Source organism: Hoplias malabaricus, chromosome 1, assembly GCF_029633855.1.
Source record: "Hoplias malabaricus isolate fHopMal1 chromosome 1, fHopMal1.hap1, whole genome shotgun sequence".
Lineage (NCBI taxonomy): Eukaryota > Metazoa > Chordata > Actinopteri > Characiformes > Erythrinidae > Hoplias > Hoplias malabaricus.
Genome location: NC_089800.1, coordinates 75,895,773 through 75,922,697, shown reverse-complemented (window position 1 = coordinate 75,922,697; position 26,925 = coordinate 75,895,773). Strand labels below are relative to the sequence as shown.

The 26,925-nt window shown below is 40.3% G+C and overlaps 1 protein-coding gene across 1 annotated transcript in view; it reads left to right on the top strand.

The window, feature by feature from the left end:
* The window catches only part of LOC136698920 (pleckstrin homology domain-containing family G member 3), a 69,699-nt gene that overhangs the window by 12,241 nt on the left and 30,533 nt on the right, over positions 1-26,925 (top strand). The window contains exons 2-3 of the mRNA XM_066673465.1: positions 2,895-2,980; positions 24,096-24,592. Coding sequence (XP_066529562.1) covers positions 2,914-2,980; positions 24,096-24,592 — 564 coding nt within the window. The 5' untranslated portion in view covers positions 2,895-2,913. The remainder of the gene's footprint in view (positions 1-2,894; positions 2,981-24,095; positions 24,593-26,925) is intronic.

The window sequence follows — 26,925 nt, the reverse complement described above, 5'->3', positions numbered from 1 at the left end:
TGGTCTCAGCTCATTAGAGGAGCTTGACCAGTAGAGGAGCATGATCGTGCTCCAGCAGAAAGCTGTGCAGCCTCAGAGGCCCTGATGTTTCAAGCGATCACATGGTATGGAAGGTTTGGACAGTGGCTATCCGATAATAAGTATGCAAGTCTTCTTACATCCCTTTGATTTCAAGTTGAGAGCTGGTTGGTGATGAACCCACAGCTGTGATTTGATGGGCAATGAAGACCATGGTCATGGCAGACCTATGGAGACCTATGTGTCATAGATACAATATTTTATCTTGCAGATACTTCTGAAACCTTATTAAAAACAACCACCATGTAATCTTAGGGGCTCCGTATAGATCAGTAGTAAAAAGAAATTCCCTTTTTCAGAAGTATCTGCTTCAAACTCTACGCCTATTTTGAGATCTAAACAAAGTAATTATTTTTGTAACGTCAAATGCCCCACTCAAAGAAAGTTAGAGGGTGAATGGTTAACACTGATGCCAAATGGAACTAGACGTCTACAGAAATTAAGTTGTTACAGATACATTATTTAATGCCTGAACTTGGAATAACATTTATTATGGTTCAGTTGCTCAGCGTATGTGCACATTAATTTGGGGATCTGGTGTCTACCAGCCTGCACACTGTGAAACAGTCATTTTTGTGAGTTAAATAAATCAAAAAAACATGGGGGGAGAAAATGAGCAGTTCTGATTTTATCCTGCATCCTATGTCAAAGACCTCAGAATAGTCCCGCCTCCTCCTGTGAGTTCCTCCAATCACAGAGCTGGACCGGCGTATATATGAGGGTGCAAAGACAAGGATACACATCAAAACAAACACAACAGGTGCACAGAATGGAGAGGATAGAGAACTGAACAGAAATAGCTAACAACCAGAGCTCCTGCTCCTCACTCCCGGGGTTTTGCGGTGAACTGAGTTGTGGCTCATTCTCATTTAAAGGAACAGGCACTGAAATTAGACAGGGGAGAACAGCCCTGTGGTTTTTGATCCTTGTGGTATTTTGAGAAAAGCATGTCATAAATGTTTCCACACTGTGGACAAGTGGCAGTATTTGTCCCTTTTAGGGCTGAGAATTAGACCTATGCCTAAAAATCTTTCAACTAGCTCGTGGTTGCAGCGCAGTGGTCCAGCAGCTCCAGCTCTTCCTCTGCGTCCAGAGCCACAGCGAGTTGGTGAGTGGCTGGCACAAGCTAGAACAGAATACTGATTTATTCTGTGCGCTGGAATGGCAGGAATTTCCCTCTCTCTGAGGCCGATAACACTCCAAAGCCATTTTCCTCAGAGCGGAGGGCAAAGCAGGGGGCAGCTGGAATGCCTGGGACTTGGTCGGTTGCATGTATCTAAATGCCCAAGCTATGAAACGCAATCAGTTCAAGAGGAAGAAGTCTGTTCAAAATATTATTGAAACCATCAATGAGTGACAGTTCTGTGGTGTCACAGTTCTCGGATTTGCAGAGGGAGGAAAAGGATCCATTATTATATATGTTAATTGGTGGTTTGGGGTTTAAGAGCTGCTGGGAAGCTTTAAAAGATTGTTATCTCAAAGGTAATGTGGCGTACTAAGACACATCCTGGTCCCGTTCAGTTAGATTACAGAAAGCCCATTATCCTCCGTGAGGAAATGTATTGTACAGCTATCGGATCACACCCTTAAACAGGATGAAAGAGAAAGCTGTGAAACAGTCATGTAAGGGCAGCTGGCAATATCTGGTATAGGTCTGTGCCACATATTGTATCATTCGCAATAATATCGTCATCATTTTCAAAACGATTAAATGGAAAAAAATTATATCGCGATGTTGTGATATTCTAGCATGTTTACCTAATGACATTATGCAATTAGCCATAATATGGCATACATTCTTTACATAAGTTGTTTAGGCACAGTGGAGTACGGTGGAAAAGTGGCTCTGAATGATTGAAATTACATTTGTAGTAAAATAAAACTTTTTAATAAATAAAAACATTTAATACTTTTAAACTTTCATTGTCTGTAAGCGCTTATTCTGTATTATTCCGGAGCCTATCTGGAATCATTGGGTGCAAGGCAGGAACACACCCTGCAGGGGGCGCCAGTCCTTCGCAGGTCATAACACGCTCAATCACACATTCACACCTAGGGACACTTTTGAGTCGCCGAAACCACCTACCAACGTGTGTTTTTGGACTGTGGGAGAAAACCGGAGCACCCGGAGGAAACCCATGTGGACACAGGGAGAACACACCAACTCCTCACAGACAGCCACCCGGAGCGGGAATCGAACCCACAACCTCCAGGCCCCTGCAGCTGTGTGACTGCGACACTAACCGTCTGTGTTCAATAGCGTGTTCATGAAATAAATAAAAGTATTTTTCATGTTTTGTCATATTGCTGATGATGATTTTTTTGATGATGATGATGATTTATAGTCTCTATACAAAGCACCCCTGTTTGAGAATGAGTGCTTTGTTTAAAGTATATTTGCTTTTTGTCAGTTGAAGTTGTTAGTTTAGTGTAAATATGTAAGTTTGGCAAATTTGCTAATTGCACAAAAAATGCATAATTTTTCACATGTTAAAATGAATGCTGAATACTTTAGAGATTTGCAGACTGCTTTGCTCTAAACCCAGCAACACTCTGGGAGTAGATCTGAGATTTTCCATACCTTACCCTATCATATACTGTTAATATACTGCCGTATCATCACTGTCCAATTAAAAACGTATCTCCAACTTCCATTGAAAGTTAAGAAGGGTATTTTCCTCTCTGGTTAAGCTACTATTTTGGGAGATGCATGTTTTTAAATGGACAGTGACAATATACTGAGAATTACTGACTCAATAACTGCGTGTAGGCATCTAGCATTGACCTTGACCTGTTGGTCTGTGTTGTATCTGTAGTGTCTGAAGCTTGAATGACATGCCAGAGGAGTCCCACCACAGTCATCCTCATCCTCGTCATCATCATCAGGGCTCGATGGGTGAAGGTAAGAAATGTCTTCACTACAATGCTTGTTGCCTTTCTCATTTTTAGGTTTGGACAGAAAAAGAGCTGAAAGTTTTGCTTTTAATAGATGCTAGATGCTGAAGAGATACTAAAGAACTGTATACCTCATATCTTCAAAAATAATAACTTTTAGGAGAAGGGTGATATCTTGAGTTTTAATGGAATGGAATCTGAACGCAGGAATTATTTTTTCCAGGGAATTTCAGTGATTAAATGCTGACACTGTGTAAATGACTCCTAGAGTGTTCAGATTATGCCAGAAAATGGAAATACAAGGGTTAAGTCTCTTAAAATATTCCATATTTAACTATTTTAAAAAGGAAAAAAAAATCACTTGTTCGTTGCATGTGCACATTATTTTGGGATCTGAAACCCACCAACCCACAAACTGTGAAACAAGGTCGCCCGATCGATCTTGTGGGCTGCCCATGTTTAAAAACATTTGATAAAATGAGTTGTTCTGCTGCAGACACTTTAAGATGGTCCCGCCTCTTCGTCTGAGTCTCTAATCACAGCACTGGACCAATGTTTACGTGAGACTGCAAAGGTGAGGTTAAACAGAGCAAAACAAACAGAATGAGTACAGCGAAAGAAGAGCACTGAGTGAAAAGGGAGAAAACGAGAGCAGAGAATAAATAGAACCAAGTGAAAACAGCTAAAATCCAGAGCTGCTGCTCACTCCTCACTCCTGGGCACTCAAGCTGAGCAGAGCTGTGGCTCATTCTCATTTAAAGGAACAGGAGCTGGAACCTTCTGTTCTGAACAGGGCTGTTTAGACTGTGGAAAGCCGTGCTGTGGTGGTCGATTTATGTGATATTTCACTTGTGGAAAAAGGGTAGAATATGTCCCCTGTATGTTCCGTACCATTGAGGATGCAGTGTATGAGGTGGACCTGGCTGTCCTGATTAATCTGCAGGAATGTCTGGAAATCAACTCCAATTATTTTGATTTGGCTTGGCTCAGTGTAACTCTACGGTTGGTTTGAAGTTACTTTGTGTTTTTGGTCTTTTTTTTTTCTTTTGCCTGCTGGGTGAATGCTCTTAGCATTGATGTATTCTCTAGCAGAGGAATGCCAATATGTCACTGGCTCCCTTTTCCTGCCACCTCCCACCACCGCATGTCGCATAGTCAACAAGGGCCAAGAAGAGGCCGGGGCTGGGAGAGTGGAGCTTTACCCACTTCTGTCCATCCACATTCCCTACTGCGCTCACATGTGTAGCCCGTCTAGCCTCGAAACTCGTCTTTCACTGCCTCCAGTCCTGAACCAAGAAGCAGTGAAAACTTCATTCACCACTTTTCCTTGGATTCCTGGGGGTGAACTAATGACAGGTTCAGATGCAAAATTGCAGTTTTGTGTTCCTGAAGGAGGTGATCAATGGCCGGACACAAACACATGAGGAATGTAGATCTCTGCAGGAGGTTGCCATGCCTCAGGATAACCCCTTGAACCCAAGGCTTATCTGTCAGTTATTGATCTTATGGGTAATTTAGTAACTATGCTACATTATTTGCTCAGTGCTATAAAAGTATATCATCGCTGCCCAAAAAATAATATCTCCATTTTTGTTAAATGTTTTTTAACTACATAATTTAAACCCTGCAGACATCTGTAATATTGTGGGACTTAGAATAAAAACTATTTACATTTACTTCATTGAATAATAAGAAGGGTTTTTTTTTCTTTCTGTAATGTTGCTATTTTGGGAGATACAGGTTTTTAATTGGATAGCAACAATATGCAGGTTGTGTAGTTAGAAGAATGGAGAGGTGGTCCATGCACAAGCTTTTCGCTTTGAACAGAATGTGAGCAGAAGGAAGGTGACTAGAAGGGGAGGGGCTACATTTTATTGGTTAATGATATGTAGCACTGTCGTTATGGTAATAGCCCCACTGTCATTTGGTTTATGTTTCAGTATTTCTTCGTAAAATGTAAAGACTTGTATTGTCGCTCATTATTCAGGGATAAACTCTTAGGCCAGACAACATTTCTTATATAATGGGGAAAAAATGTAACAAGAATTAGTTTGGCAAATAGAGAAAAAAAATTGGAGGACACTGATTTCTGATTTGGTACCATTTCTTTTTAGCGCAGCTCCTGTCATCAGAGGAATTTGTTACAATGGTTTATTTATAAATTTTATTTATTTATTTATTTTTAAAAGGCGATGTTTGCTGGGTCTCCGGTCTGTTGGCCCACTGGAAAAAAGCTCAGTTGTTTATACGCAGCTCTGGCTCAGTATATGAGAAATATAAGTGTCATGGTCCGACCTGGCTCAGGCTTTCGCTTTCTCCCATCCACCTCCAAGAAGTGGCATCTGGAAGCATTTGGATGATGGAAAGACCTCACTAAAGTAGACACATTGTAAATGTTCCTTTTAACGGTAAAACAGTGGTGTTAAAGTCCATTTTTGTTCCCTAAAGCTACATTACAGTCTCATTCATTATAGAACTGTGTAAAAAAAAAAAAAGAACCTAGTAAACGTCCTGGAGGTAAAATAGGGCCTATGAATTCAACATCAGTTTAAAAATCTACAATTATAATAGAATAAGGTACAATTATGTTCCCCAATTAAAGGTACAGAATATGATCCCTTGAGGGTACCACTACAGTGACAATTTTTCAGACAGTGTTGGGTGGTAGTTTCAAACACTGAGCTGCCTCTAGGAGACATTTGAGAATAGTTAAGCTCACATACTGACAGACGTCAAATCCTTGAATAAACTTTTTGCTGACCCAGACCAGTGGGCTAAGCGCTGAGATCTCCTGAAACACGAGACTCGTTGTTTATCTCTGTAAAACCCGGAGTTACTCCAGACCTATAAGCCTCATCAAACTTGACTGAGTGACCCGGCTCTAGATGATGCTCTTAACAGAATGATAAAGATCCTGGACATTCATGGCTCTTTCGGCACATTCTCTGCCCCTAGGACATCTGCAGGGTCAATGCTCAGGGTGACGGCTAATCTCCTCTATTCAAATGCAGCCAGAGAAGAATAGCAGCTCCCATGCATGACTGCTGCAGCCTTGCAAAAAGACGAATGCTGGTTTGTCTCCCCAGTCTCTTTGGAGCACTGAAAGAGGGCCTGGAATTTACTGTCTTTTTATTGCAAGTTCTAGGCGTCTTTCTCTCTCTTTCTGAGAATGCCTTCATTTCTTTGGGATTTTGTGGCAGGTCAGAAATGGCTTCCTTTTTCCAAACTTTTCAAGCGGATTAGACAGATTAGCTTTTGACTTTTTGTTGCACTTTTTGTTACCATCTTCCAGTTATTATATGGTGAAAGAGCTATCTTGGAGTTGAGGGTGGGGGACAGCTCGTATTGTGAACATTAGCCAAATGAGGCATTCACTGTAGCCATGGAGATTTGCTCCAACTTTCCCTTGTTAATTGGGGGACGAATGTCACGTGAGGCAGAGTGGCCGGCCTCATACCTAGGCCAAGTTGTGGAGAGGTCTCTACAACAACGTTAAATTCCATTTCCGGTTCCTCTTTCCCTAATCCCACTCATTCAATCCCACTTTACTCCCACATTCCTCCCCCCACCCGGTGTAGGGTGTGCCATCGCTTGGTCTCCACGCCACGTCGCCATGCTAACAAGGTCAGAGCTTTGGCTGTGGGTTTTTAGCTTCAGTGGTAACGTTTACAATAGGCTTACACCTCTGACATCCCTGAAGCCAGATGGTCAGTGCTGTTGGGAGGAAACGGAGGTTTCAATAGAGGCACTTCAGAACAGGGCTGGGGGGGTCTATGTTATGCCGGTGGGGTTAATTGGCTTTACTGGCTCCTGCTGTTCCTATGGAAAGCCAGGATTGACTGTGGTGGTGTTCCACATTTTAACCTTTTTGAATGAGCTCAGGTTTTAGGGGGGATAAAAACTGGGGATTAAACTGCTGCAGCTCCTTTTTTCAGGTGTGATGTTTCTACTGCATTGCATCTACACTACTCTGCTCGGTTCTACTCTACTTATACTGTTTCTGCTGTTTTCTCGTAGACATATTTGAAACCTCGAACCGAGTACTTTTTTTTAGTACCTGCTCGCTTGTGGTTCCAGGCGAGCCAATTAGTGAACAAGTGTGAACATTGCAGGGCACTGATTGGCCAGATAGGCTTGTCAATCACGATGATATACCGACATCCATCACAAACGAGCTCATTGTAAAATCTCCAAGCTACAGTTGAGTTCACATTTGTGTTTTTCTGACTCATGGCGGTAGCCCATAAATGTATAAATATGTAAATAAATAGTTTTGTTTGTGTGGTTTTGTTCTTTTATGGGTATTTTTATTGATTTGTTTGTTTTGTATTGTTTAGTTTACAGCAATAATGTTTTTACTACCATGTTCTCGAATTATAATCACACATTTGAATGGCTGCTTGTTTGGTGCATCGCAGACGCCGTGTTCCGCACTCAGCCCTGTAATCGCATCAAATTATAAGGCGTGAGTGGAGAAATGCGAAGGTTTGAAATTGTCGGTTATCGACAGTGATGAAGAAGAAGATAAATGTGTGACGACATCTCAGCGCTGTCTGTGTCATGAGGAAGTTTGAATGGAATGTGTAGTATTAAAATAGCATCAGTCGTAGCTAATGATTGTTGTCTGTGAAGTCGACTGGTTCTGGGTGTTGAAGGAGACTCAGCTGTGCTTATAAGGAATGCATAGCAGGCAAATGGAACTCAGTGACTAGCCTTCGCCTTAGTCACCAGTGTCTTGACTTGATCTTCTTGAACTTTGGTCGGAACTGGGTGCTCAGTCTTGTTGTGGTAGACTTGCACATTAATTCTAGGCTAATGACTGTCATCTGGGTTCAGCTTTCCCAGAGACTGCTGATTGTATAACCAAGTCATTTTAATTAGAATTTGACTTGAGATGAACACATAGCAATCTAAAGTTGTAAGACTTTAAAGAGGAAATATTATTATTGTTTCGTTCACAATAATTTCATTATAATTTACAAAACTATTAAAAAAAAAAATCCACATTATGGTTATAGCGATATTCTGACTTGTGTACCTAATGACCTCATGCAGTCGCGCATAAAACGGCGTAGCTTTATTACATGAGGTACAGCAGAAATATAGCAGTAAGTGGCTCTGGGTTGAAATAATTTGTTCCCAAAAGGGGAGTGACTTCAGTCTGTTGAGGTGGTTTGGTTACAAAATATCAGATGTACAAAAAGCCCCCAGTTATATGTAAAATATGCAAAACTAACAACAAAAGGGAGAAACACAATTCACCTCCAGCAGTTGAGTATGCTGTAACTCTAACCCAAGCAGACAGACTACACTGACTGAGCAGAGCATTTATTTAGTATTTGTTTTGTTTCATGTGAAGCGTTAAGGATCTTTAATTTTTTTTTTTTTTTTTTTTTTGGATAACTGTAAATTTGCTGTTCTTATAAATGCACAATTTTCTGCATTTTTGTTTTGTGGAATATTTATTTGTTACATTATTTATTTTCTACAACATCAGAATCTTGGTATGTTGCTGTCGTTTACAAAGCAACCAAATGTGTACAGATTTGATTTTTGATTTGATGTTTAACCTTAACATGTGTACTAAAATAAAACATTTACTTTATTGCAATAGTGTGCTCTTGATATTAATAAAGTATTTTGTTTGTATTGCCAAAAATATTATTATTGCAAAAAATATCATGATGACATTTTTGCGCCATATCGTTCACCCCTAGTGCAGTGATTTTAAAATTGTCTGAACGGGGCTGTATAGACAGGGGGACAATGCTGCTGTGCTGTTTGATCCTTGTGGTATTTTGACCAAAACATGTCATGGACATTTCATTAAGACCCCAGAACTGTGTTCACACGTGGAAAATGGGTATAATGTTTAATGTTAAGTTGGTGTAGGCAGAGATGGTTTGGGTTTTGATGGTGGAATATGTCTCTTCTCTGAAGAACATTAACCAGATCTCCAGAAGTTTTCCATGTTCAGATGCATGGTCTTTCATTGCAGCGTGAACAGGATGAATAATAACCTGAGGCTCCCAACTTTGCTGGTCTTTTCTTTGGTCAAAGGGTTGTAGAGGAGGGCTTTATAGCATGGCTATTTGAGGGCTCTCTTTCTGTTTTAAGGATGTGACCTGAAATGTGATGATGTCTTTGTCTAACCTAATGAAGGATTCTGGGTCGCCCGTTGGCAGACACTGTGCATGATTAAGGCCATGAAAGTGAGAATACATAAAGCTCAGACTGGGAAATTGGAGGGTTGTTGCAGTTTGTCTGCCTCCAGTAGGTGGGTGGTGTGTGTGTGTGTGTGTGTGTGTGTGTATGAAGGGGGTATTTCCTAAGTTCAGTGGGGAATCACTGTATCAAAGAACAGAAATTATCCATGTGAAATAGACTGTAAAGCTGTCTTCTTGTAAACTTTATGGAAAATCTGAAGAGGTTAGATGCTCTGGATCTCTGACGAGAGAGCTGAGTAAAGCAGTAAGAGGATGTAAAGACTTAAACACAGTTGGACTAGACTAAAAACCACGGGGCAAACTTAAGCAGTTAAAAAAAAAAAAAAAGAAGTGAGTCTTTAAGGCACCGTCCACACGAATCTGGATATTGTCAGTGGTGTGGTTCCCACGTATGAATAAATGTAAATAAAGTTGTATTAGAAATATATAACAAACTATAGGGTTTATGAAGTGATTTTTGGGGAGTATGGAGGTTTAAATCTCTGTGTTCCTCTCACGCTTTGTGGTGTTTTGATGTCTCTATTTAAGAGATATTATGGCCCCCTACTGGACTTCCATGATAATGCAAACAATTTCATATATGTCTGGATTGGGGTGTTTTTAAAAATAAAAAAAAATGAAATGTCATATACGCTATAAAATTTCCAGTTCAATTGAATTAATTTATTATTTTTAAACAATTCTTATGACTCAATGCAAAGAATAAGTTGAACATAACGATTCATTTATGAATAGTGAAGCTTTTAATCCTTGTTAATGCTGCTGCGTGAGACTATTGCACTATTAAGACTCACTTTGTGAGCTTGGTGACTCCCACTACACAAGCTTCATAGAGCTGTTAAACTTCACTCTGCCCGCTCCAGGAGCTCCATGGATCGATTAAACCTGGTGGTACCAGTGCCATAAGCTCCAGAGAGATATTAAATGACTCTAAGCTGGCTATGCAAACTCCGCACGGCTCCACATACCCTCACCCCAAAGTTACCTAGTGCAGTTTCCACCATGCTGAATCCAGAATAGCAAAGGCTGAGGCTCCGTTTCTATTACAAGTCAGTGAAGCATCACAGGACTCTTTAAGCTGTAATTTTAAGGTAAAACTTTTACCTATGGTTGCTTTAAAATCCAAAGAAGCGTACAAATATTGGAATTGTTAGTTAATTTTCCCTCAGGCTGTATTTTATCATTATAACCAGCACTATTTCTGGCTGAGGAGACGGCACGTTTCAAATTGCTGACCTGGATCTTTCTTTGTTTCTTTCCTCCTACATAGCGAGTAAGGGTGGAATTAGGGTGGAATTGGCAGGAGTCACTTCCAAAACAGCTCTGAGGAGGAGGAGGAGGACCTGGCGTGTGATGTCATGGAGCACATTCTGCCACCATTCTTCTATGCTGTGTCTGTTTTCTGCTCCACAAGGAAGAGATTTGCATGAGGTCAATGTCAGAGCCTCACATTTCCCTGTAAACACATGTTAGCGTTGGTTTAGTATAAAACGGAAACAAAACACCTTGAACAAGACCTATTCTGTGGGGTGGAGGGGGGCATATGCTTGTTTTGCATTTCTCCACAACTTACAACCATCACGGGAGCTCATTTCTGCTGGTACATCATATTACGATGCTGGCTAAAAGGCCTCTCCACTAAGGTGAAAAGCTTTGCAAATGTTTATTTGCGTTTTTGTTTTTATGACTCTGTGTCCAGAGGATGATGATGATGATGATGAATGGCATGACTGGGGCTTTATTGACGGTGTGTTAAAGGAGTGTCTTCATTGTAAGGAGTGGCAGAGTTTCCTCTGTCGACTCACTTTAGTCAGACTGGGGTTTAGGGCCTGAGTGTCCTGAGGTTGAGGTGATTAGTAACACTGGGAGGGTAAAGTAACTTTCAGGGGAAAATGAAAACGTCAGGTTTATGGTTCTTACACATGTTGGAGATATTTTTGCTCTTGCCTGCTTGTGGTGAGACGGATGGAATTTCTCACCTTCCACTATAGTCAGCACCTGGGTTTTAGAGCCAGGGCTTGTCAGCTCTCATCACTGTCCAGGTATGTACATTTTTTGTTTTAAACATCTGTGCTACTTTAGAGATTTTGCTTAATCAAAGGGCAATATTAATTATCTTTTAAATCCGAAAAATAATAAAAGCTTTTATTTGTATGTTTCTTTGATGTTGGCAGGGGAAGGCAATAAGGCAAACTCTCATTATACTGTAGATCACTGTTTGCAAATCATTTTAATTCTACTTACAGCTTTTCACTATAAATAGAGACATATATATCACTTGTGGAAAAGTGTACATATGCTCTAAGTTTAGACTAGTTAAGTGAAATTGTTTGGTCAAAATACCACAAGGATAAAAAACACAGCAGTGTTTTCCCCCTGTCTAAACAGCACTGTACAGAATGACTACTTTCAGCGTCTGTTCCTTTAAATAATGAGCCATTTTTGCCATTTTCAATCTGTTCTATCTTTTCCATTCACGTACATGTCATTTTTAATCCATATTATTCTTTCGCCACACTTGTTGGATTTGTTTTGCTCAAATTAAATTCAAAAGTCTCTGCGCTTGATATAAGAAGCAGTGCGAGATCTGAACTCAATTTATCCCGTGTTTTCTGATCAGGCAGCCCATCATAAACTGACTGGGTTGTTTTATTTGACCTTTTGTGGTTGATGTGCTGCAGATTACCAAGATAGTGAACGAGTATCCCCCAATAATATGTTCTCCTTATCGCCTGAAATAAATAAGTTGTAACTGTCCAGGTTGTTCAACATGTCTGTGAAATACTTTAATTAATTAACTGATTCACTCATATACATTCATTTTCCTGTGATTATGCATAAGAAGTGTAAGGCAGGGCGTGCATGAATAATATCCTCACGAGGGTGCTGAAACTAAAATTCAAATCTTTATTCAGTTCCTCACATCTCCACTAGCAGAGTTGCTGCTATCAGCTCTGATTACTCACTGTGTTGCACCAAGTCCCATGAAACCAATGAATCATGCCATTGGTCAGTGTTCTACTGGTGACATCCACAGTGTGCTCAAAGAAGCTTAATGTTTACAAACTAACAGAATTTATCTCCATAATGATCTAATATCGTTTTCATATTGCCCATGTCTAACAGACTTTTTTCTAAAAATGCTTCACAATTTTATTTATTTATTTATTTATTTTTTACTTGAAATTATTCGCTTCTGTTGTATCTCTACCTAGGTTTTCAGCCTCTTGTTTAGGATGTTTTCCATTGCTCCTAGTAACTGCTTTGAATATGGGGCAAATGAGGCCGTGTGGAAAAAAGCCAACCCTCCGTTCCATGTGAAATTTGCGTCAGATGATCCTACAGTAATATTAAAGCTTGTTCAAAGCTCCCACAGTGGAAGGCTTCCGCTTTGAGGCTGTAGTATTTGACATTTATGATTACATAATACAGCGCTGGTCCGATCATGGGTTGCACAGAGTGGCTATTGAGTGATATATTTCATTTTAACCTATTTGTGTACTGTAATGGTTACATTTAAAAAAGATAAATGAGGAATGTTAAATGAGAGAAGTATTTTTTTTTTTTAATTCAAATATATAATTGAGTTCTCTTTTAGGACAAGTGTGAAAATCTGATGTTATTTTCGGTCGTATTTATGCAGAATTATAGAAAAATCTTGTGTGTTTATAAACTTTCATACACCACTGTATTATCCAGATGGTATAGGGCTGGACAATAATTCAATATATCGCAATATAAAATGTTTCAATAACCATTATATGATTTTAAAACACATTTTCTATATTTGATTATACATTATTTACAGCACATGTCACTGACTGATGGTCATTAAGAGTTTTACTTCTTATGTTGTCTATAATCAATATCAAAATTATATAATATCAACTGAAATTTGGAAATGCATCGTTATACATTTTAGCCACAACGTCCAGCCCTAAGGTAGTATTTTATCAATCAGCCACTATTTAATACCAAATGTCATCATATTTAGCTATATTCTTATCTGGACAAAGGAAACTGTTATATATTGTATATTGTCATGAACATGAGGTTGATAAGGAAATAAGTACTTCCGTTTTAGATTTGTTACTTGGCAATCCAGATAGGAGATATGACCAAGCCTATGTCCATCTTTTGGTGTGTGTATGAAATCAGTCTACCTCTGATATATTAGTCTACCTCTGTTGATTTGCGTAACAATTTTTGATGAGTGTAAGTCAGCAAACTATCTATCTATCTATCGTTACACTTATATAGCACCTTTCTAGATACCCAAGGACGCTTTACAATCCACACTGCTCAGAACGCTCAGAACACTCAATCCACACACTGGCGTGCGTCAATCCACACAAACTAACTACATGCTGAGTGGAAACTGCTTTACTGACTCTCTGATTGGACCAACTAATAAATTAAAGGAGATGGCGCAAAGTTGAGTCTGACAACAAGGACTATGTTCTCTCTGGTGTTTACTTTTTAGACTGTAAGGAATCATTTTTAGTTTTGGATCTGTACATGAGTCTTACCACTAAGTACCACTCGCCTACAAAGAATTGTCTCTCCTGAACAGCTAGTGATAAAACAAACTTTTTGTCACCAAATGTATGAACCAAAACAGAAGAATTAGCAACAATTTAAACCAAAAGAGTAGCATGCTAACATATAGCCCCAGATTTTTAGTGACAAATGAAAACAATAAACCCTGAGCCAGTGTGAAGTATTACTCCTATTCCTGCTCCAGTTCTAATTTGCTGTGTTTTACTTACATTTTGAACTGCAGCTTTGTTATAAAATTTCTTTATGTGAGAGTGCAAAGGTGGGGTTAAAACGTGTAAAACAGACACCACATGCGGTGCAAGAATAACATAAACAAGCAAAAACTGCAAATATGAGAGTGAGAAGGAAGAGATTGAACGGAGCAGGTCACAGACCCCAGAGCTGTGTAAACTTGTGGATATGGTGTATATAGCCCTGGGCATGTAAAGCAGTCACAATCATTGCAATATGATATTTTTTGCATATCATGCGTAGTGCAGAAATCCACCTAATTTCTTGCATGCTCATTACATCTCAATATATCAGCTAAAGTTTATTAGCAGGAAAAAAAGGACAGTCTCAAAAAATCCTTGATACAGTAATGCTAACCATGCTGAAAAAGAATGCAAGCCATTTGTGTTAGCATGTTTAGCTAAAATATTTATTTATGCTGTGTTCACAGAAAAAATTTGAGGAATTTTAAGTATTAAAACCTAAATCCACAGGCTGCTCATTCATAATGATGGTAACCAATTTCTTAAAGGGGACATTACTGCTTTGGTCAATATACCACAAGTATCAAACACCACAGCAACATTCTCCCCTTTTCTAAACAGCCCTGTTCAGAAAGAGTGGGTGATCTTGAGCCACTGTTCACCCTGACCTCCAAGCACACAGCAGTGAGGAGCATGGCGCAGAAGCTCTGGATCTTGGTTATTTTATCTCTTTCTTCTGCATTCTCGTTTTTTAAAACATTTAATCAGTACTCTTATGTTTCTGCACTTGGTGTTTGTTTTTCTCTGTTTAACCTCGTCTTTGCGACCTGGTTGAAACCCGGATCCACTGCTGTGATTGGAGAGACACAGATGGTGGGGGCTGGGGCAATTCTAAAGTCTCTGCACTCAATTTTAAAAAAAATAAATGTGGAGCAAATTAAGAAAGCTCTTTTACAGGCAGAAATGTCTGAGCAATATTTTTCCATGGTGTGTAGTCTATGATTAGCTTTGTAGACGTTGAATGATTGTGCATTCTGAATACTACACTCACCTTGACTCCAGTTAATTATTAGTTAGCGAGTTAAATAGGCTTTTTCCACTTCAATGCCTGATCTTCCACCAGGAAGAACTCTCAGCCCAAGAATGGCAGATGAAGGCCACTGATATGGAGTCAGAATTTCACCTTTCATACTGTGGGCATTGAAGTGAAAAGTCTGGTAGGATCCTAGCTGCATTCATTTTGTCATACTAAGTAATCTTTCTTGTATGCAGGGAACCTATTCCTGATTGGTGCTCCTACTTTTACAACCTTTATAATATTAGCTAATTGTGTGATTATTTTGGACACTACATGTACAAAAGTATTTAGACAGACTTACTAATATTGAGTTCAGCTGCTGCATTGTTGCTGGCACAGCTTTTATAATGTGCATTAAAAAAACCTGGAATGGGATACCCTGCAGTGCAGTGTCACAGGGAGGAAGAATGAGACAAAAATATATGTGCTAACACACAAGAGAAACAAGAAGATTACTGAAGTGTGTATAGAACCTGTGCATGTATGCATGCATACACATATACACACAGGTTCTATACACACTTCAGTAATCTTCTTGTTATATATATACTCAGATTCTGTCAGAAGAAAGGAGAAATTAATTGCAGTCTTACATGCTAAGTTTTCCATTAGAACCTATGATGAAAATGCTTATATGGCTAACAGAATATCACAGCTTTTTCTCCTCATTAAACATACATCACAGTGCGATACTTAAACCCTGCCAAAAACACACAAACAGGTGGTGGGCTTCTGCGCTTCTAAATGTTGCGAGACTCTCTCCAGTACAGGGAGAAGAGCTATGTATGAGCTAAATTTATCAATATTTCCCACGTGTTTACATGTGTTTACATTACTTGGAACTTTACAGGGAGTTGCTTTGCACAGACTACTATTCTAAACCTTACTGATAAGTATCAAAAAGGAAAAGTGCATGAACGTTTTCCTCTGGAAATTTCGCCATATGTTCCAGTAACAGTTGTTCCAGACAGAGAGTACCTTCTTCTGTTCTCTGTCAAGCCGCTGTAATACTGAATGTATGTCTGGAGGCTACACAAACACAACTTTGAGTCATGTCTTTGACATAAAGCTACTTCCTGCTCATCCCCATAGCCCCCAGCTCTGCCTGTGAGTGTATCTTAGTCAGACGTCTGGATAGAAGTGCTCACTGTCCTCCATCCAGGCTTCCACCAGCTGTTATTCCCACTTCTGCTGCCTTCAGAGGGGTTCATGTGAAGGAAAAAATAAAAATAGTAGGTTTTTTTTTTTTTTTTGCTAGCTTTCTTTCCTGCTGTGAAGGAATGTAAATTACTCTTCTGTCAGGTGTGAGGAATTTTGTTGTTGGCCACTGTTGGAATGTGGCCACCTGCTAAGGGTGGGGGGTCATTGACTAAACACAGCAGCTAATTATTAGCTAGGTCTTTACCGCAATACTGTTAATTTAGCATATGTTCTGTGCTGGCTGTGGCAAGTGTGTTTTGGCTTTTAAGACATTCTTGCTTGTGCGGTTGTAAATTTGAGGGATGGGTGAGTGGGTAGGTGGGGGTTTGAAGTCTTAAGGTATGTACAAAGATTAAGTCTAGTGCTTGACTAGATCACATAGAGAATGAAGAATGTCCCGTGCAAATCCTTTTTAGGCTACAACTAGTTGAAATGTTTGGATGGAAGGGATATTTCTAAGGGTGGGCCAAACAGTACTGGAATTTTATAGCAGAGAAAAATAGTGTTTATTCAAATTTAAGTGGTGTTGTGTATTGAGTGTACAAATGGGTTTTAAAGTGGTTTTGTGTAATTATAATTCAAAATAACCAAAAAAATATGATAATACGCTACATTCATTTTCCTAACATAGAAATCATCATCTAAACAAAAACTCTAACATACGTTTGGATACAATATTATCCCAAAGACCAGAACAAATCGATGTTTTTTTTACAGGGCTTTTTCCCTTATGGAACTCATGGAGTGACTGATGGATCACAAAATAAAAATCTTCACATTTTGCCATTTTCAAACTACATGATTTTTAGGTTCTTTTTTGTTGAATAAATTAAAAATGGTAATTTTTAATACAGTCGCCTGGACTCCTAGGAAGTGCTAAAACCTGGTAACTTGAAAAGAGGAAATGTCTGATGTGAGGAAGCCCCCCAACCAGGAGGAATAGTGTGGTCATGCCTTTCAGTGAGGAACACCCTGCAGCCTGTGGAACTCAGAAAATCATTTCCAAGAGCCAACCGTAAACGCAGCAGAAACAGTTTGAAAATGCTCAGTTAATAGAGCTTTGGCCCCTGAAATCAAGCAAGCACAGTTTGTCTACTGTTGATTGTGGTCTCTCAGGATTGCAAGTTATGCAGGGCATCAACCTGCCTCTCACTGGAGAGCAAGCCCACCCTGAGCTTGCAGGTTGGAGTTTCCTCTCATCAGAAGTTCCCCCTTTTAAGGCAAAGAATAATCAAAAACACTTTTTAAAAAATTCAGAGAATGTTTCCAAAAGGCCAAAATGCAGACAAAAACATTCGTTTTTTAAAAAATGTGTCCGTCTGGATTGGGGGTCCAATATCTTGGTCAGAAATGGCTCGGGCGTTCTCTCTGTACGTCACTAACGCAGGCAAGACAGAGCAACAGCATCTGGGTGTGTTTGGGGAGTGGAGAGATCTTCAAATGTTGAAAAGAAATTATGTTAATGATGAAGTTAAACTTCAACCACAAAGACGCTACAGTCATTTTCTTACTTAAACATTACACACCGCCTTAAAGGCGACGTTCATGGTTTTTAATCAAAATAAACTTTTTATAAAATTCAGAGGATGTTTCCTCAGCATTTGCTGCTCTCCAGCCTGTTTGTGTGCTTGAAACCAGTCTAATGTGTTTATGAAGCTCTGGTGCCTGTAAAAAAAAAAAAAATAAAAAAAATAAAAAAAAAGGGTCTCGGTCCAGTATGCTAGTCTCTCTCTCTCTCTCTCTCTCTCTCTCTCTCTCTCTCTCTCTCTCTCTGTGCTCATGGCAGAGAAAGGCATCTAGAGTATTTAGACAACAGAGAGAACACCAAACGTTGAAAAGAGCAAACCGAGAGAAGGATATTGTTCTATTCCTGCTCCATAGGTGGGTAATATATATATGGGTTGCTTGATTATTCTGTGTGGTTCTAAAAGAGACAAAATGTGTCAACCTGGAGTCTTGAAATCTGGTAATTCAAATGTGTGGTGGAAAACCTAAAACGTTAAATATAACCAGGACGGTATATTCACACTTTATATTGTTGCCTATGTACTCCTTGGAGTGTCTTTCTCTAACAGTGTCCCAGTTTTTACTCTCCCAACATTTTTTTTTCCAGTTCTCCCTCGTTAAATATAATCTTCACTGTGTACAGGCTTTCCCGACTGGTTATCTTTTGACTCATGCTGTTTTCTCTCTGGGTCTGGCGTCCTCTCTCTGGGTCAGGCTTATCTGCAGCACATGTGTTTACTGGTCAGTCAGCATGCCTGAGCACCACTGTGCCATAGACAGCAGATGAGATCGCAATGCTGTCTTCAAAGAGCAGATGCAGCAGTATGTATTTCTCAAAGTAAAAATAGGACCTTTTGTGGTGGTCCTTCCTCCGGAGCTAACGATAGGCCTAATGATGTGAACCTAGTGGTTCAAAGCAGGCAGGGGAGGGGGTTAAAAGAATTGGTCTATTTAGTGATTAGGTCTTAGACATTAATTTATCATAGAGCTAACAAAACTGTAATGCAAGCAATGATCTCATTGCTTTTACATTCTCTGTCTCAGCTCCACTGACCATAAAGGAGCACTTTGTAGTTCTACGATTACAGATTGTTGCTGAGTTGTTGCTCTGCATACTTTAACCCTCTCTTATCCTGGTCTTCAATGGTCAAGACACATTTAGGTGCAGTGACACTGACGTGGTGATGTTGTTAGTGTGTGTTGCGCCTTTATGGGTGGGTCAGACACTGCAGTCCTGCTAGAGTTTTAAACTCCTTTTAAAGTCATTTGCTGGACAGAGAATAGTCCACCGACCACTCATGTCCACTGATGAAGGACAAGAGGACAACCAACACAAACAGTGCAGCAACAGATGAGCTACTGTCTCTGACTTTACATCTATATGGTGGACCAACAAGGCAGGAGGGTCTCACTGAGTGAACGCAGTGATTTAAAAACTCCAGCCTCACTGCTGTGTCTGATCCACTCATACCAGCTCAACACACACTAGCACACCATCACCACCACGTCAATGGTGCAGCACTGAGAATGGTTCATCCAATACTGAATGATGCTTTGTTTTATACCCCCTTTATACCCCATTAGGTACTACTGTACATGAAGTATGATGACCTTAGGCTCATGTACTGGTCTTATTTGTAATTGTATTATTTTATTACATAACTTAACATGTGTCAAATCACATGTCATAGCCAATCGAATGTAATATTAAAGGTTCATCTGGGAAGCATGTTAGGTAAAGCATGTTAGCAAGCTAGCTTGCTGTTGTGGTATTAGGGGTATTTTTACACTAGGAAGCCCCTTTTTATTTGAGTCAAGCCATGTCTTGCTAGGTTTCTACATATCTGGCCGGTGCCAGACCTTGCGGCTGTAAGGGAATATTTACGTTGTTTTATTTTGTACAGCTCTTTATTTGAATTGCATGCATTGACATTATACTGAAGCACTGCCAGGACCTGCCCCGACCACACACCTCAGTGGGGAAGAACACTTTCCATAGCGTTGGAGCCTACCACAGCAGTGCTTAGTGAGAGTTACCCACGAGTGGTCTGGCCTTTAAGGGGCTTTCTTGGGGTGTGTGTGTGTGTGTGTGTGTATACCAGGAATATATATATCACACTGTGGTCTTCATCGTGAGGACAACTATCATTACACTTTAAAGGCAACTTATATAATTCTGGAGAACTACGGCAAAACACACAACGTTTGTGTTAAGTCAGAAGCTCTGCAACTTTTAAGGTGGGACAATATGTTTGAGTAAAGAAGCAGACTGTAGCTCAATTGTTAAAGTTGAACTTGTTTGTAAGTTTTTATTAGTGTTTGAGTTACCACAGAGACTCATTTGTAACTGGAGCTGTTTAGTTTCTGTATGTGATTCTTCATGCTGTTAGTGGTCTCCCAAATTTGGGAGACCACTTAACTAATGTAACTGTAAAACCTATAATAAGTCAGTATTGACCATCTAGAGAGCAGGATTAATGCAACGACCTCATCTCTTCCTTCATGCTTTTCAATGTTCAGAGGTCTGTCCACCATCCAAACACCCCCCGATGCCGTTTCTTGGCCATGCCTGAACAGGCAATGAAAGGACAGAGCTCCTAAGCTTTCTTTTTTCAATGTGCAAACAGACCAGAGAACTAGCAAATAGTAAGGAATGGTGAGGAAACATTTTTTCTAAATAATAATAATAAAAAGGCATTGCCTTTTAAGGTGAAGACGTTTTAATGTAGGGTTAAATGAAAGGAACATGAAGTCTTTGTAATCTCCCCACAATTCACAGAAGATTTTGTGTGTATGTGTGTTTGTGTGTGTGTGGGTTTCACTATTTCCTCACCACAGTGTTGAGGAGTGTTTCTGCCACACCCTGCCCAGTATATAGAGCTTTGCCAATAGCAGGAAGGAAATGAGAATTTGAACTTGATGACATGAAGTGAAAATGGTGTAAATATTGCCAGTGAGCCATACCCCAGTGAGCTAGTGTTCAGAGGTGGCTAGATAAAGCCTGTTTGGAATGTCTGCCCAGGATTATAACATATTGATGAGGTTCTTCTTTCTGACGGTGAGCTCAGCCCTGAGTCACAGAGCTGATTGTAGATGGCAGGAGGTTGGCTTCCTCTGCTCGTGTGGAGGCTTGAGTCCAGCTTACCTGCCAGTAAACACACATGCAGTTCCTGGTGTGACATCATCCTGATGTCATCTGTTTGCAAGTCAGAACAGCCACAGTTTGGATGACTGGGAATTAGTTGGAAAGAGCAGGAAATGAAATTCTTGCCCAATGTTTTTTAGGAGTCTACGGTATAGGAAGATTTCCTCAGCAGATATAAATCAACAGATATTTACATGACATTATGTAGGATATAAGCAGAAGCAGATTGTCCCAGAACTCCCATCTGTTCATTCCTACTCCAAATGTATAAATGAAAGTGAAAATGCACTGAAAGTGATTGGTTTTCGTATTATTTCCCCTTAAAAAAACATTAGCTAGAATTTTTACCTTACCTTACAGCTTCAGAATTATTGTGATACTCCACTGACCTGTAATAGGGAGGACAGGGCCTCTGTTGTGGCCACTCTGGGCTCAGCACTGCACAAACTACACTATGTAAATTATAGAGGAGGGTAGGAAACGGACTCCTCTTCCCAGTTGATTTAAGTAGAGTGCTGTAAAAATGAATTACACTAGGGGGAGCTCAGAAATCCCCAAAATCTTATCTGGTGTTCCTTTACGGCCTGTTTAAACGCAGAGTTTGCATAGTGTGTGTGTGTGTTTTTCAGATCATATCTCATGATTTGTATAGGGTAACCTCAAACCTTGCATCACATAGAACCTCTTTTGAACAGTCAACTCTTTGGGGCTTTTGAATGCAGAATAAACTGTTACCCAGTGTCTGTACCTTTTTTGAGTTACTGATTTAATCAACATAACATTAGTAGAAGTAGTAACTAAACACTACTCTGATTTTTAAAAATCAACCATATGGTTTCCGTGTAGCTATTTTGGATCACTCACAGGACTCAGGTCTGTATTTCAGAACACACAGTGCTCAAACTTACTATTTGCAATATATATATATATATATATACTTAAAATACTGCTTCTCAATTTCAGTACAGTTCCATTAACAATTATTTGCTAAAGCCCTATAGCCCTTATAGTGTCAGAATGCATGGTCATGGTATATGCATCGCTGTCTAATAAAAAAAACCAACTAAAAACAGTAAATTTACAGGACAAAGAATTAACCTTCGTAACTTTCAATAAAAGTGAATGGAAAATATATTTTATTCCATTTAATTTTGGAGCATTTGTATTGGTTCATTCATCGTGAAATTTTCACAGTTTGAAGGACAGCTGCTGCGCTCCGATGATGTAGTAAATTAAGCATTTCCAAAAATGGAGGTGCATGTTTTTAAATGGACAGCGATGATATAAATGTCCTGTTTCATAGACTTGCTGGGATTATATGATTCCAGTATCTATATCACCACTTTCCCATTTTCATTTGTCTTCTTTTTGTTCATTATCTCGTTCTATGAAGGAGAAACTTTTAACTATGGAGGGAGAAAACCAAGCAGAGACCACTTCCCCTTTGTCCCTCTTTTCCACACGCACACTAGCTCCAAATGATGATCTCAGTGTGTTTATTATGGACTCGGGCAGGGTATGAACACTGCACAAACAAGACCCTGAGATGGCAGTGAGCTGCTCTGTCCCAAGGTTTTTCCTTCTGTTTCCCTTCTCTCAGTTTCAGCCGGCGTCAGGCCATGAGTGCAGAGGAAATGGCTTGGTGTTTTACCAGAGTGTGGAAGGCTGTAATTAGGCCCTGTCAGTAATCATGGTAGAAAACCACTCCACACTGAAGTGTCATGAGTTCTTTGGCTAATGGGAGGTAGTTACTGTACAGAGACATTGCTGCAGAAAAGGTCAGGAGCTACATTCAGCCTCGCAGTGTGGGTTTTCCCTGCTGAGTGAAAGCTTTCTTTGTTCGTGCAGAGCCTCTGTAATCTTAGGTGATTATCCAGCTCTATCATCTTCAAACTGTTATTCATTTTGCATGCAGCAGTGAAAGCTGTCTATTAAATGTGGTGCTGTGAAACATATATTCTGTATTTGTGTTTCCATTTATAACAAAGATTGTACGTAAGTTCACAGTTCCGTGTCGAGGGGGAACCACTGGTCTGCTTTCACTACCACAGATCCAGACCCCTGGACTCCTAGAATCTCTGAAACTCTAACATTTGTAAGAGGGGTATCCGTGGTGAGGGGCAACTCAAACTAGGGGAACAGAATTGCCTTGCACTAATGCAGAAGTCTTCAAATCTGGATTTTGAGCAAGGTTCCAGCCCGGGATTTTGCAATGGATAGCTTGTTTGTAACACACTATACCTGGCTAGTCAGGTGCAATAGCAGATGCAGCTATATGCTGCGTCCCAATTGTGTACTGCAGTGTATAGGTCTGATACAGACTGTCTATACAGTCTATATTACTACAGTAATAGTATAGGGTATATATTATGTACTAATCTTAAGTGTGAGTTCCGTAGGCTAGTACACAAAATATTAACATACTACTTTGTTGCTTACTAATAGGACCTGACGAACTGTTGCTATGACAATTAACTCCATACCAAGCTGCAGATGAAACACTGTCCACCATTTTATTTCAAAGTCTGAAACTCTATCTCCCTCCACACTTCGTAGTGCACAGTGTAGGTTATAAAATAGCACATTGTATGTCGGATACACACTTCACTGTGAAGTGCACTATGTAGGGAACATTTTGAAACAGAGCCAACATTTTTTCAGATGTGAGAACCTCCTCCCTTTCCATTTCCCACTGGATTGTGAGACAATAATGTCCATCATTAGCACACTCAAAAATCGACTGGTTCTGAGTATGCACTGTGGACTTTGTATACTCACCTTTGACACTTGGGACTGTATTACATATTACAGACTCAAACACTGCTTAGTATTAGTACTAAGTGTGCAATCGGGACACAGCTATGGTGTAATACCAGCCGGCCATTTTAAAATCCCGGCCTGGAACCTGGATCCTGGATCCTAGGTTTGGACTTGAAGATCTCTGCACTAAAGCAAGGGGACACCTCACAACTTGCAGAATTATGTTGTGTTGTAAAGACACTGGACTAAATTAAGTGACGTTTCAAAGACTTTTGAAGAACAACTCGCCTAAAGAACGTCCTCTGTAGTGGGCAGAAATTAAGCGATCATTTAAGAGTTGGGCAGACTTCAGAACATCAAACCCAAGCAAAACACTTTAAAAGCTTTAGAGAAACAACCCACAAAGCAGACAAACTTCAATGCATTTCTCCTTTCCTCTCTTCTTTCCACAGAATCTCCTCGCTTGTCTGCAGACTCCTCTTTAAGCAGTCATGACCCCACATTGTCGGAGTACTGCTCGCTGCTGGGCGTCGAGCACTCGGAAGATGAGCGCCCAGTGAGTGCTGTGTCCACTCTCTCGTCCGGCTCCTCGGGAGAAGGCCAGAGTAGTCCTTTCAGGGGCCCCACTATAGCCCTGTCTCAGCCCTCACCACCCACAGGACCTGATATTGACCTGGAGCTCAGCCCTCCCGGAGAGCGAGAGGATTCTTCAACTCTGCTGACGCCTGGGAGCATGAGGGTAAGACAAGACCTCTCTGAGGGCCAGTTCAACAACAACAACGCCTCCAGCTCTGGAGCCAGAGAAAAACCACAGACCCCGGAGCCTTCTTCACCTGTGGCCACTGTAGCCATGGCCCCCAACCCCCAGCTCACCTACGTGGACCGTGTGGTCATGGAGATTATCGAGACGGAGAGGATGTATGTCAGGGACTTGTGCAGTATTGTAGAGGTGAGTAAAGGGATTCACAGATGCTGCACTGAATACAATTCCTGTGTTTTCAGCTATCAACTTGTCCTTAATGTAGATGACACCTTCTCTCTCTCTCTCTCTCTCTCTCTCTCTCTCTCTCTCTCTCTCTCTCTCTCCCTGCCTGCCTGTTAGAGGCCACACTAGAACACCTTTTAGTTTGTTTTACAGGGCAATATATTAAAAGGAACTTTTAATGAAAAAGAAGAGAGTCAAATCGAAGGGTCAGAAAAGTATTTTGACCAAAGCATGTCACAGGCGTTTCATTAAGAACTGTGGAAAAGAGGTATAATATACATCATTTTAAATCGTACAACTGCAGGCTGCGTAGTTGCAAGCAAACACCTGGAATTTCCCTGTGCTGTTACTGGAAGATGGCAAGTTTGGACGCGATGATGCTTCTTTCATCCAAGGCTGTTAGTCTCCTGGGGTCATAAAGGAATGTTTATGACATACTTTGGTCAAACTGCACTGCAGTGCCTGTTCAGAACGGACAGTTTCAGTGCAGGTTCCTTGAAATGAGAATGAGCCACACACAGCTCACAGACCCAGCAGCAAGGACCAAGGCACAAAAGCTCTTATTTCTCTGCTCCATCCAAATGTGTATTTGCACAGAGTAACCCTGCTTTTGCCCTCATGTTAACATAGTCCTTGCACTGTGATTGAAAAAGAGGGAGAATTAAGCTTCTAATGAGTCCTCTTATTACAAAAAAGGCATAACAAAATTTTCTCACTTATTTAATAATTTGCTATTATTATTATTATTATAAATGTGCTATTTATTATTGAGCTTTTAATGAGTTTTATTTTATTTTACATTAAAAGGCAGCTTTTCCCAAATATGTTCCCTTTAGTCTGCACTATTAACATTTTTGTCATGTGAGTCTTGATGTCTGTGCTCTGTATGTTGTTTCATATGGTTCCTGCAGCTGCTTAAACATCTGTGATGGATTGCAAAACACGTATTGTGTCTCACAGCAGAAGCTAGGTTGCAGATTTAGTGTGAAATGTAATTAAGACTTTCACACGATTGTGAGGAGTCATCTAATGGATCTGGGCTCTTTCTGCTTTATTTATTTATTTATTTTTTTAAAAACCTCTGCTCAGATGCACATTTCAGGGCAGCTGTTCTGGGATAGGGCTTCCTTATGATGTGTTCAGATCATCGGTCAAAGCTCTAGGGGCAGTGAACAAACACTCAGTATGGGGGTTAGGTGGCTTGCTTAAGGGCATGCCAGCTGTGGATGTTGAGGGAGGATACTGCACTGGGGCCTATCAACACTGTGCACTGTATCTGTGCAGTTCACACCCACACACATGTTGACGATAGAAACCCGTTGATATCAGCAGTCAGTGAGCTCCCACAGCGCCCCCCCTTTGTGGGTCTCTTAAATGCACATGAATGAACTCTGGCCTTGTGTTTAAAGACACAGAACTGAAATTTGACACACCACACACATTGTAAATTGTAAATATTGAGATACCGTCCGCATTTTAAATAACACAGTATATGGTATTACTGTTGGACCGCCCAACCCTAATTCCAAGTAATTGTTGAGTATTTGTATTGGTCTATTAATCATTACATTTTTACACAGTATGTAGGAGTGTTACTGTGTTTAAAAGATGTGTCCAGTGACGACGTGTTGTTGTCTTTTGCAGTGTCTTACATATTCGCAATAGCATTCAAAAGATCAGGGAGGTTTTTATCTGTGCTCTGTTCTGTCATTCTTCTGTCAGCCAAAAAAATAAATAATAAAGAAAGGCCTTCCCTAACCACATCCAGCTACATGTGGGAGTAACCCACAGATGTGTTGTTTATGTTCACCACATAACAATTGTAGTACTTCCCACAACAACAGGAGGCTGTGAGGTTTTAGAAGGAACCACATAGTAACAGTCCTTTTTATTTTTTTTTCTTTCCTCATGACAGCCTTTTCATTCTCTACTGTAGCATTAGCCATGATTGATGGCTGCGCTGGCTGGACCTTTTTGCTGCTGAATCAGTGAATTCTTTGGGGTTTTTTAGGTTTCTCCAGGTGTTGCACCCTATGTAGGAATGTGCGCACACTTCCACAGACTGTGGCTGCTGTAGTTCACTTAGCTGTCTGTTTGGTTTGGTCCTGAGACATATAATGAAGAGCTGGGTTTAAATCCTTCTCCATTCTTCTAAATCTAGAATGATTCATGCACTTGTCAGGTGTTGAGCACCCGCAGCCCAGGTGCACTTCCCCAGCTCAGTGGCTGGACCTCAGGAGCAGCAGGGTTTGGCTGAAACTCTGACCTCATTGCTGCCAATCGGAATCCACCAGTAG